Source organism: Oryctolagus cuniculus, chromosome 12 (assembly GCF_051225735.1).
Source record: "Oryctolagus cuniculus isolate XC-2025 breed Fujian yellow rabbit chromosome 12, ASM5122573v1, whole genome shotgun sequence".
NCBI classification, from domain to species: Eukaryota; Metazoa; Chordata; class Mammalia; order Lagomorpha; family Leporidae; genus Oryctolagus; species Oryctolagus cuniculus.
This window is the reverse complement of record NC_142878.1, coordinates 23,745,632-23,758,366: the sequence shown is the minus strand read 5'-3', so window position 1 is coordinate 23,758,366 and position 12,735 is coordinate 23,745,632. Positions and strand designations below refer to the sequence as shown.

Here is a 12,735-nt window from a genome sequence, read left to right as displayed (position 1 = left end):
AGCAGGCCGGTGCCGCGGCTCACTAGGCTAATCCTCCGCCTAGCGGCGCCGGCACACCGGGTTCTAGTCCCGGTCGGGGCGCCGGATTCTGTCCCGGTTGCCCCTCTTCCAGGCCAGCCCTCTGCTGTGGCCAGGGAGTGCAGTGGAGGATGGCCCAGGTGCTTGGGCCCTGCACCCCATGGGAGACCAGGGAAAGCACCTGGCTCCTGGCTCCTGCCATCGGATCAGCACGGTGCGCCGGCCGCAGCGCGCCAGCCGTGGCGGCCATTGGAGGGTGAACCAATGGCAAAGGAAGACCTTTCTCTCTGTCTCTCTCACTGTCCACTCTGCCTGTCCAAAAAAAAAAAAAAAAAGTGAAAGCATATACCTGAAAAAAGAATGTGTTCACAAATGCTCATAGAACTTGTCCATCATCAGAAATATGAATAAACAACCTCATATACAGTGGAATTAGTCCCATTTTGCTGGGGGAATTTTCTAAGATGTGGGGCTAGAAGTACTGAAAACCAGAAAGACTTGACCACTCTAATTGTCCCATTAATAAAAAGGACTAATACATCCAAAAACGTGGATGAATCTTAAAAACATTATGCTGAATGGATGAAACCTACAAAAGCATTCAAGTTCTGATTCTACTTCCATGAGCTTCTAGAACAGACATAGCCAAGTTGTGAAAACAGAGGCAGGAGGGTATTTGCAGATGAGGGTTTGGCTTATGGGAAAAAGAGTTTAAGAGAGCTTTTCTGGAGTGATGATAATGTTCTATTTTAGTGGAGATTTTGATTTAACAGGTGTATACATTTGTCAAAACTCAGTGAATGGTAAATTAAGGTTTGTGCGTATCAGCATGCTAAAGGGATCTATAAACAGATATTGTTCATGATATGGACACTGAGCTTCTTAGGAGTAAGGTGCAACCTGCTTTAGGTTTCAATGGATTTTCTTTAAATGAGATATATAGATGTCAGACATGGGGGAAGGAAAATTATTCCTCAAGGATTGCATCTGAATGAATTGTGTTCTGGCTTTATTCATTCTGGAGATGTTTTATGCAACTTTTTAATAACATTTTCCATATTGCTGAATTCTTAATTTTCATTCCATAATTTGTATTTTCCAGGATGAAACATTTCATTTTCTGAATCAGTGGGCTTTTTTCATTGTTTTATGTGTGTAATTTGCCTACAGGTTGTTTTTTTTAATTGCTTTGGTATTATTGATCCTTTGTTCTTTCCTCACAAGTTTTTTTAAAAAGTGTTTACAGATTTAATCACAGTCTGTATAATAGCATATTTCTTTCTCACAGTCATTTGATTTCTCAAAATAGTGAATTTAAACTTTCGTAGTTATTTTAGAGGATTGTAATACAACAGTGCTTTCTAGTTCTTGTTACCTTTAATAATACAGTACTTTTAAAGTTAGATTTCTATTGGTTTTCAAATTAATTTTTAATCAACTTTTTTGGACTCACAAATATAAAATACATATTGTAAAAATTTTCAGGTATAATTTTTAAAATTTAATCTTGCCATTGTTTTATTTATTTTCACATGTACCTTATGTTATAGTAGTAGTTTAGTTCAGGGAAGATACTGTTATTGTCACAGCACTTTTAAAGTATCTGTGATCTTTTCTTTCTCTTTGTGTACCTGGAAAGTGTATTGTTCTTATAAGCATATCAGTCATAATCATGGCTCTGCATGCTGACAGACCCAGCATACCTAATAAACATTTTAATAACCTACTTGTTTCTTGAAATTCATAGATTTTAACCTATGTACTCATACAAAATTCAAGGTAATTGCCCTAATTGTAATTTAAAGAGGATATTAAGGAACAATAATTACTAAATTTTTAACTGTGTAAAACTGGGGGCTTGGTATATTAGTCAGGTGTTTGTATCCAGACATAGAACCATGAACGAGGCAGCTACAAGTGCAGAGTCCCAGGTGTGATGCACTGGTCGCTTACCTACCACAAGCGGTATCTCTGGCGCTGTCTGGATTTTATGCAATATTTGAAAACTGCTTGATAAAATTCTGAACAAAATAAAGTACAAATTTGCCTTAATTTACACAGCTTAATGTGATTCTAGAAATTTTGGAATGTATTTAAGCTCCACAAACATAAACCTCCTGATGTAAAACTGAGTTGGGTTCTGGCTGAGATCATCATAACCGGGTTTTTCATCTTCATGAGTACCCAGGAGGACACGTGAATGCTGTGGAGGTCAGAGGACAGCTGTCCAGCGTGGGGGACTCCCCTGTGAACTGCAGGTCAGGGCTGCCCTGAATGCCAGAATGTCCCCCGTGATCACTGTGTCAAACAGCACAGTCTTCAAAACACGGACTTAGCATCCTTTTGAAGTGACTCTCAGGATTGTTTCCCTCTCAGAATGTTTTTAATACATAATACAAAATACATAGAAACACAAAGGAAATCAAGTATTACTGAAACACAGACCCCGAGTTAAGAATCCTGCCAGAGGTGATAACACTTCCCTCTCCAGTACACACACTACAGTTGAACACATTAATTTATAAAAGATTTCTTTATTTGGGGAAGTAGTGAAAGCCAAAGACTTAAAATATGGATTTGAAAGTACTTTGGGGCACCTAGATTATTTTATCAGCAACATAATGGCATCAAATGGGGGCTAATAGAATATAATGGAGTCAATAGCATAGGAACTGTATTTCTTTTCTGATTTGGTATCCAAAATTTTGTAGGCTACTGCTTCTATTTTCTAGTCTTTTGTCTCTGTGACTAAACCTCCTTTCTAATTAACATCAATTAAAATTCAGATCTTTGACCAACTTATTCATGTTACTTAAGAAAATAAGGTAACCTTGCAGAACATAGTCTTCTTCCAGCTGCCTGGCAAGTTTGCAACATACTAACTTGTGACTATTAACCACAAGCTCTTCTGGGAAGGGAGTTTTAAGGCCAGATAATTAAGGGTGTATTTGAGTACCTGCTTTCTCTGCTTTCCAGGAGTACTTTGCAAGCGGTGACCATATTGTGTGTGGATGAATAACTTCATGACAAATGTGCAGACTGTGACGATGATTTTCATTTCTTTTAGGGTATGTCTCTGTGCCAGACTGTCGTTGTAGGCTCTGTAGTCATTCTTCTCTACTCTTCCAGAGCTTGTTATAATTTGGTGGTGATCACCATCTCTCAGGATACACTAGAAAGTCCATTTAATTATGGTTGGGATAATCTGTCAGATAAGGTAAGTACTTACCACATACAATGTGGTAATTGTTAGCCTTCAGAAGGAGGATTTTTTAGCATTTGCCCTACAAACACTTTCATGGGATCTCTGTCTACTACTAGGAATCAGATTCAAAGCTCTGTGTTTAGAAATCATCATCTGCAGGCTGCCATTGCAGCACAGTGCATCAAACCACTGCTTGCAACACTGGCATCCATATAGGAGCAGTGGTTCGAGTCCAGCTGCTCCACTTCTGATCCAGCTCCCTGCTAATGCACTTGGAAAAGCAGCAGGAGATGGCCCATGTGGGAGGCCTGGATGGAGTTCTAGGCTTCTGGTTTCAGCCTGAACTAGCATAGGGTTTTGTGGCCATTTGCAGAGTGAACCAGCAAAGGGAGGATCAAGCTCTCTCTTTTCAAATAAATATATCTTTTTAAAAATCATCATTTTTGGGACCAGCATTGTGGCATAGTGGGTAAAGCAGCTGCTGTCATAACTACATAAATAATTCTGAAAAAGAAAGAAAACATTAAAAAAAATCATCATTTTCACAGCAGTCTTTGGCCTGATAGTTAAGACGCTTCCACCCCACATCAGACTGCTGTACTTGGTTCCAGCTCTTGGCTCTGTCCTCCTGCTGATGCAGACCCTGCGAGGCAGCGGTGATGGCTCAAGTGGTTGGCTTCACCTACATGAGAGACTTGGGTTGAATTCCCAGCTGCCGCTCCAGCCTGGCCCAGCCCGGCCCATGGCAGGCACAGGGAAGTGAATTAGAGGAATGGAATGCGCTCACTCTCTTCTCTCTCCTCTCTCTGTGTGTTCCTCTCTATCTGTCTCTTTGCCCCTCAAATTTAAAAAAAAAAAAAAAATGCTTTACAGAAAGAAATCTAAACAACAAAAATTTATGTAAAAATCTTCATTTGCATGTGTCACTTGAAATCACTCTTCAGAGAGAACTTCTCCCAAAGGCATTCCTTGTTTTGGTAAATAATGTCATAAACCTATTGATCGTATAACTGTTTTACTAATTTTTCAAGGATAGTGTTTAAATGTCTACAGGTGAATTAGCTTCCTATCATTAGCCAGTGAATTGGGGTCTGTCTTTAAATTGTTAGGAAGAAATTAATTTCCCCTAACCAAGAACTGTGTTTAGTTTTAGTATTTTTTTAGCTCTAGATATTTGAATAATGATGTTCCTTGTTTCACTGACATTACCAGTCTTTTATTTTTAGCATTTATTGAAAGGCAGATGTACAGAGAGGGATCTTCCACAGACTGGTTCATTCCTCAAATAGCTGCACTGCCAGGGTTGAGCCAGACTGCAGCCAGGAGCCTGGAGCTCCATCTGGGTCTCCCATATGGGTGACAGGGGCACAAGCACTTGGGCCATGTTCCAATCCTTTGTCAGGTACATTTGTAGGGAGCTGGACTGGAAGTGAAGCAGCCAGTGCCCCAACTGGCACTCATGTGAGATGCTACCATCACAGGCCAATGCCAGCTTCACTGTTATCAGTCTTCATGGTTACTTGGCTGCCCAGATATTTGCTACAGTAATCTTCAGTACTCTGTGTCATGTCTTTATATTAATTTAACTTTGCACTGAATGCAAGGCATCCTGGAATGCCATTTCTCATTTACTGTTCTAAGAAGGAATTTTCATGCATGGTTCCATGTGGCTGATTTTCTTCACTGCTTCTCCCATTTCCTGCTCCCAAGATCTGATAGAATAGAAACAAATTCATCATGTAAGCTAGGCCCAAAAGCATACTTTAAGTGGCAGTTGAGCTGAGTGATTTAACAGGTCACATTTCTTTACAGGTATAACTCTGGGTAAGTACTGTTTCGCCTATGAAGCACTGGAACAATAGTAGTTAGTATATAAGTAACTCTCTACAGACTATGGGCCCACACGTGAGATCATTCTGTGTTACCCAAATATTAAAATTATCTCCATAAACTGATGCATTGAAGAAGTTAGCAGCTTTCTATTCTTCTTAACATCAAAGTGTCTTTATGTCCCTTAATGGATAAGTATCATTATAAGAGAAATGACAAAACAGAAAATTTTAGAGTTTATATACCTGTAGTTGATACTCTAATGTACTCAGTTAAACAAGTTAATTGTGGATGGTAATTTCTTGTACGTAATACAGACATATAAATGTCTCTGCCATATTATATTTACAGGCTCATGTAGACGACATAAGTGGAGAAGAGTACATAGCGTTCGGCATGGTCCTCTTCCTGTGGGAACATGTGCCAGCATGGGCGGTGGTACTCTTTTTCCGTGCACAGAGACTGAACCAGAATTTGGTATGATATCATATTCCCCATGCTGCTTCTCCTTGTTTTTGAAAACAATAGTGGGACATTTACATTAATTTCCTATTTTTGACCAAGTTTAAGACTAATGATTTTTATCATTACAGAGTTTAGCCAGCTCTCTTGTATGAAACATAGACCCTGATATGCTATGTAATGCTGTGTTCACAGGCACCTGCTGGCATGATAAACAGTCACAGTTACAGTTCCAGAGCTTACTTTTTTGACAATCCAAGACGATATGACAGTGACGATGACTTGCCAAGACTGGGAAGTTCAAGAGAAGGAAGGTAAATATAACAGAAGTGACTGAATTAGCACTGAAATAGATTGTGAACAAAGGTAAGCTTTCACCAAAATATGAAGAGAGTGATTTGGTGATATGTCTTTAAATAAGATCATAGATGTTAAACCCACAGTGGGACCTGCCATCTGACTCAAAGTCGGTAGAGTATTTTGCTACAAGAAATGCCTTTTGAAGGTAAAATGGTATCACGTCGTTAGAGGATCCTATGTTGGTTCAGAGGGGAGGGGGAACGGCAGGGAAAGAATACTGTCACGTGATTATGTATATGTGCCCTTACCCTTAGAGCTATTCCGCATCCACAGAGAAAACCTTGAGCAAACTCTTAGGAACCTTAGATGCCGTAGGAAATGCCAGGCCCTCCTTGTTCCAAAACCACCGCAGCTAATTACCTGGTGTATTGTCAGCTACTTGTCAGGACAAAGAGAAAACCTTAATGCACACCTGTGTGATTCTTTCATCTTGACACTACATTTTCTGTAACCCTAACTTTCCCTGGACAAGTCACTTAACCTTTTTTGGAGCTAGTTGTTCATCTCTAAAATGGGGATGATAAAAAGAAAAGCTGGTCTGAAAAACAAAATAGGAATAACAGAACCTTTTTCACTGGATTGTTGTGAAGATTAATTGGTATGTGTATATACATAGACACGTATCTTAGAATACAGCCTAGCATGCAGTAATCACTATCTTCTTACTACATGGTAAATTCTACCAATTGGCATTTACTCATCTTTATGTAATATGTGGTGCAGGCTCAAGGATATTGGAAAAACCATTTAGTTGTGTAGAAATTCGTTATTTGGTAAAGAACGTATTTCAATATATTTGACATTAACTGTAGTTTTAAATTCGCTGAAAGATTTTCAGAAATGTCAGTGTGGCTTCTTGTATTCTGACTGCAGTCCTATGGCTTCTTTGCCCTTTTTTGTTGTTGTTGCAGCTTATCAAATTCGCAAAGTTTGGGCTGGTACGGCACCATGACTGGGTGTGGCAGCAGCAGTTACACAGTCACCCCCCACCTGAATGGACCTATGACAGATACTGCTCCTTTGCTCTTTACTTGTAGTAATCTAGATATGAACAATCACCATAGCTTATATGTAACACCACAGAACTGACAGCATTATCAAGTTGTGATTCTTGAATTGTTTTTCATAAATGTGTATATTCGACATGTTTAAATTCCATCTATGTAAACATTCCATTATTTGTTGCAACTGAAGACAAAATCTGGAAATGTGGCTGAGTCTGGTGGAGACCACAACTACTACTTTTGATCTCTGCACAGTAACGTGAAATAAAATGGAAAGACTGGAGTAGAAGAGAGATGAGCTCTCAAGGCACTTGATGGCCTCCAAACCCTTGACTTTGGAACATCACACGCATACTTGCATATTTGCACTTTGACCTTTGATCTGGAAGAGTATACACTGCAGTCCCCAAAGTCGTACTCCAGTGTCCGCCCTGGAACTTTACTGTACACCAATCTGGAAGGCAGCTTTCCTACGTAAATCAAAGCCTGTGTATTCATTGGTTGTTCTTTGTGTGGAATTCTTACCCCATTACAGTTTTATAGTGTGAACAGTGCACAGAATGAAGACATAAAAATGTTATTATTTTTAAAAATCTAAAATAATGTAATCATTGAAGACAGTTCTCTTAAGCATGATTTTAATATACCAATTTAAATTATTCAAACAATCACTTTAAACAAATTACAGTAGTCATTCTTCACAGTGATGACCAGCAGAATTCTTGGGAAAGCCATGGCAGTTTCTTCAAGAGCAAAACATACCTGTGAAAATTGTGTGGCTCCTTTGATTAGAAGCACTCAAGTGATTATTTTGTATGATTGAGATGTATGTGGTAATTGAAGCATGATTCTTCAAGAAAGCAATAGAGATCTTTGCATAGGAAGGTTTTACTAGAAACTTCTTGGGACTAAACAAGTTTACAGATGCATTTGAGATTTATAAAATGTGAAGTCAAGTTAAAACGTGAATACATTTTCAAAAGCATTCAATTTATTTGAAGCAAGATCTAACTGATCTCACTGAAATCAGGATTGTCCTCAGGTAAATTAAACCATGATACGCTATTGCCGTGAACTCAAGTGCAATACTTTGTAAGACACACAATTCCTCCTTTAATTTTCACATTTTTATACTTTGTAAATGGGCAAAACCAAATTAAATTGAATTCAAATTAATCCCAGCACTAGACTGAATAAGCAGCAAATTTTGGTAAATGTATGAACTAGGTAGGTATAGAGGCTAACAATATTGGAGTACTTTAAAAATTAAAACTGACGTGAATATCCTACCCCAATTCTGAAGAATTTATATTTGGTAAATATAGATAACACAGAATTTTTAAATGCACTTTCTACTAGTGTCTATCTGAAAAGTAGATGCTGAATACCTCAAGATGCCAAGGGAACAGGCAACATTGGGAAGTTGTCACAACTTGCTTAAGGACAACTAATTATGCACAATTGTGTGCTCATCTATTTCTTCAGAACTGGAATTAGTACAACTGTTCTGTCTTCTACTTTCATTAAAAAGTTGTTTTACTTAAGATATCTTTGAACTTTTTCATACCTGATGCGGTAATGCCACAAAAGTGTTAACAGTGAAACCCTAAGGAAAAAATGAAATTGTTTAAAGCTTTCTATCTTTCAGGAGGCTGGGCCACAGCCAAATAAATTTCTTCTTTTAATGCTAATGACTGTAAATTCAATCAGAAGCATACTTACAAGTGTTACTTTGCATTTGTTTATAAATTCTCTCATTATAACCAAATTATTTTAAAATTTATAGCATTACTATGGACAACGTAACATTGTGTTTCCACTGTGACTTCAGTTCCTAGGTTTCTTTGCAGAATGCCCAGTTTGTTTTGCTATTCATGTGAAGTATGTAATTACCAAGAGCTAGCAAAGATCTGTGCTGTGTTTGTTAATCCTTGGGGTTCAGTGTGATAAAATAAAATTTTTCGAGTAAGGCTTCCAGAGATGATGATCTTGTTTGACGAGATTAAACGAAGAGTACTTTAAATTTTTTTTCAAAGAAAATTTGGTTCCTTCAGCAGCATTAGTTGATTGTACCAAATTTGAGATTTGCAAGTTAATTCTTATCACTAACTAGGGTACCTAAATTCTTGGATTTGTCTACTTTCACCCATTTCACACCGTGTAAAAGAAAGGTTAACTCTGGCCCACGTTTTGCTTAAAAATTCCAACGCACTGGGAGCACTTTAAGTTTGGTCTCGAAAGAAGTAGTTGTTGATAAAATCAAAGGGCTACCAATTCCCTGTTCACCTTGCACTGAAGCACATGACGACAATTTCAAACCTCCCTTTTTGTTGTTCACTGATGAGAAGAGTGATTTCCATTGCCTAGTGTGTAATTCTACAGTGGTTAGCAGTATTTGTTTTTATCGTTTCATTTGAGTGGTCATTAATTTTGAAACTTTTACCACTCACTGTAGTTGGCTGTAATTTTATGGAAGATGTAATTTATAGCAAAAATGGCTTTTTTATGCATAGCTGCTTTTTTTATTGTTTAACAGTGTTTCTCAGCTATCTAACCAGTTTCCGACTGGCTGTAAAAGTATAGCTGTGGCCAATGAATGTATTTATTTGTTGTTTCACTAAGTTGTAACAAAAAAAAAAAAAACACCAATACTGTTAAAAATAAAAGTGTTTGTGCTTTTATTTGGAGGTCTGGTTTTCTTATTCTCTTAATGGACCACCCTAAGTTTCTGTCACATAAGGATAAAAACCCTAGTGCTACCAAAGGAAAAAAAAAACAGGAGTTGCAAATGAATTTGCCTTTAGTATTATAATTGCATCAGAATGTCTTATCACTTAGTACTATATACCAAGTTGATAAAAAGTACTATACATTTTACTTTAAAATACCAATGTGATTATATAGTCAATCCTTATATAGACATTAAGCTAAGAAAAATCCTCATATGAAATCATTTATAACCTCTTCTCTTCCCCTTAGAATCTTAAATAGGAATCCATTTATTCAGCCCTAATCCCAGCTGTGCTTTGTCTATTCAAGAAATTCCTCAACAATGCTGCCTCTTCCCTTGGAAGTTTTCGGTCTTTCATGACCACGCCACATCCTGAATGCAGTTCAACTCCTTGGGAGCCTACTGCTCCTTGCTGTGAAGTGGACAGAGTGAAGGTAGCAGCTTTAATGTAATAAAATTGTCACTTTACACACAGTTTATTTAACAAATATTTATTAAATGTCCATATACCAACAGCTGTGCCATGGAGATGCCCAGGTGAACAGTTCCTTTTCCTGCCCCTAAGGAGCTCACATTCTAGTAAAGGAGACTTTGAAACACAAATACAGTACAGTAAGTGATACAGTAGAGGTAGGCTGTAATTACAGTGGTGACGGAGAAGAGGAAGGTACGATTTCACGGTGGAGATGTTTCCGCTGGGCTTGCAAGCATGTCTGGAATTTTCCTGGCAGCAACATGGTTACGGCACTTGATGCAAAGAATCCGCATTCACCGAGGTGTGAGGCCTGACCATCTGGGGGCACTGGAGAACTCTTAAGCCTGTTTTCTCAGAACACTGGATGGGGAAGACATTTGAGAAGAATTTGTACAGGAAGCAAAGGAGTCTGGCTTTCTCCTGAAAGTTCAGGAGGTCACAGAGCGGTGTTAAGGAGGGAGTCATGTTTTCAGAGGGCTTCTGGTAATACCGTGCAATGGCAGCAGGGAGATAGGCTGGTTCTAAGTAGACAGGTCTGTGTAGCACTTCCCGGAACAGCAATGGAGATGGTAAGACAACGATGTAACAGAAAGGTGATGGGAAAACCTTTAAATACCAGATTTTAGTTATGGAGCAAGCGGGAGGTGACAAAGTGAAAGGCATATTCTTTCAAAATGATTGGCTATTTAAAAAAAGAGAGAGAGAGAGGATGGCATAAAATGAGAGTGAGCGAGGTATCTGCATAATGTTGCCATCTACATCCATCTTCCGTATTTCAGAATCCAGAAAGCATCCTTAAACTTTCAGAGAAGGCCATCACGTCAAGTCCTCTGAGTCTCCAGGACGACTGGTTTAAATTAGTGAGTTCATGTCTTTTATTTTTTTTTCCTGCCCTACTCAAGAGCAAATGAGGGGGAAAGGAAAAGAGGACACCCACTGTTAAACAGGCCCTTTGATGATTCCCTTCAAGTACACTGAATGCATGTCCATCACTCACGGCCAACAAAGATGTACTGGATCCTGGCCACGAGGGACACAGAGAAGTATACAGAAGTGTACACTGACACTTGCACACATTACATCCACAAGCCCTGCTTTACTAACGAGGGGACATTTCAGTGTGTCACACCTGCTAAGACACACACACAGAGGGCACACTGAGTTTGAGGTATACAGTTTCTTTTTCCTTACAATCACTTGTGATATTAATTCCTAAACCTCTTCAAATATTTTTATCAATAAAGAGTTTTCATTGATGAAAACCTCCCAGAGTTACAGTGCAGCTTTAGGGAGGCAAGGAAAATGAGCTTTGTGTATAAAAAACTAAAATCATCACTGTGTCAGATCAAGCATAAAGACAGCGACAAAACGCAAGAACTTTAGGTTGGAGCTTGACACGATTCTTTATTCTAAGGCTTATTGTAAGTTTTTTTTTTTCTGAGAAAATCATTTCTAGAAAATTACTCACTTTTATACACTGAAGGTTTTATGGTTAAAGGGGCATGATCCTGGAACAGACTTCTAAATGACTGAGGGAAAAATGGTATGTGTGTATATAAATCCAAAGAGCAGAATGGATAAAGCAAACTTGCTGACTGTCGGCAAAAGTTATTTGTCCTGTTGTTGAAATATTTCTGTAAATTTGAAATTATATAAAAATAAAGTCTCCTCAAAATTGTATTCAGGATTAGGGTCAGCATCTTGAGAATATATAATCTGTTAATTTTTCACAACTTTAGAAATCTTCTGTGATCACTGTACCTTTCTACCACCAAAACAACCCAAAATAAGTAGCAGTAGAATCCTAAAAGTGACATTTTTTATACCAATACATTTTCAGGTTGCCAGATGAAACATAGGACTTTCAGTTAAATCTGAATTTCAAACAATAAATAAATTTTAGTATAAATAAGCTTGAAATATTGCATGCAACACGCTTTTTTAAAAAAGCTAGTTTTTCTGAAATTCAAATCTAACTGGATATTCTGTATTTTTATTTGCACAACCTGGCAACTGAGTGTACTGAAACGCCCTGGGTGGTTAATGGGGAGTCCCTCCCAGCTCGAGCCGTCTGTGTATTTCCTTTCCTATTGAAGGCTGGTCACATCTGCCACACTTTTATATTATGTTTTCTTACACAAAACTTCAGTTTGAAAGACTTAAAACATAATTTACTTGGTTTTATCTTATGTGCACTTGATAATCCTGCTTTTATCCGCTATTAAACTTGAAAATTTGTACCACATTATCAAAGTTAACTTTTACTCACAATATAATACATAGACTTAGCACAATTTTAAAAAACAAACTGTTTACTTAATAGAATTCTCCTTTTACAAAAGCAGCTTTATATAAAATGTTTGGCTTGAGACTGTCGCTTCTGTTACGCCTCTGAATGAAATCCCACTCTTTGGCCTCCACTGTCCAGAAACAGGCACATTTCATCTTATTTTCTTTAATGAATATTTTGTAACAAGTTCCTGAAGTTTTCTAATTCTTTCACACTCGTAGAAATTCTGTAACCAAACAAAAGATTTCACTCAGAAGCCATCTTAGAGGAATTTTCTCTAAAAGTTACTTATTTTGCATTTTTAGACCATAGAAACTTTTTTAAGTTTTTTAAATTTCAGCAAATTTAAAGGTACCTAAA

The 12,735-nt window shown here is 37.9% G+C and overlaps 2 protein-coding genes across 4 annotated transcripts in view; one reads left to right on the top strand and one right to left on the bottom strand.

Moving 5' to 3' along the window:
* The window catches only part of GPR137C (G protein-coupled receptor 137C), a 64,790-nt gene extending 55,232 nt beyond the window's left edge, over positions 1 to 9,558 (top strand). Inside the window, exons 4-7 of one of the 2 annotated variants that reach the window (XM_002718247.6) lie at positions 3,086 to 3,235; positions 5,405 to 5,530; positions 5,711 to 5,829; positions 6,787 to 9,558. In XM_002718247.6, coding sequence (XP_002718293.1) covers positions 3,086 to 3,235; positions 5,405 to 5,530; positions 5,711 to 5,829; positions 6,787 to 6,964 — 573 coding nt within the window. In that variant the 3' untranslated portion in view covers positions 6,965 to 9,558. Of the gene's footprint in view, positions 1 to 3,085; positions 3,236 to 5,404; positions 5,531 to 5,710; positions 5,830 to 6,786 lie in introns of those variants that run through there. The other variant, XR_016217823.1, reaches the window with a different exon arrangement.
* A 527-nt stretch (positions 9,559 to 10,085) lies between these two features.
* Positions 10,086 to 12,735, bottom strand: part of ERO1A (endoplasmic reticulum oxidoreductase 1 alpha) — a 50,918-nt gene continuing 48,268 nt past the window's right edge. For both annotated transcript variants that reach the window (XM_051822854.3, XM_051822858.3), the window contains one exon: positions 10,086 to 12,601. In XM_051822854.3, coding sequence (XP_051678814.1) covers positions 12,541 to 12,601 — 61 coding nt within the window. In that variant the 3' untranslated portion in view covers positions 10,086 to 12,540. The remainder of the gene's footprint in view (positions 12,602 to 12,735) is intronic.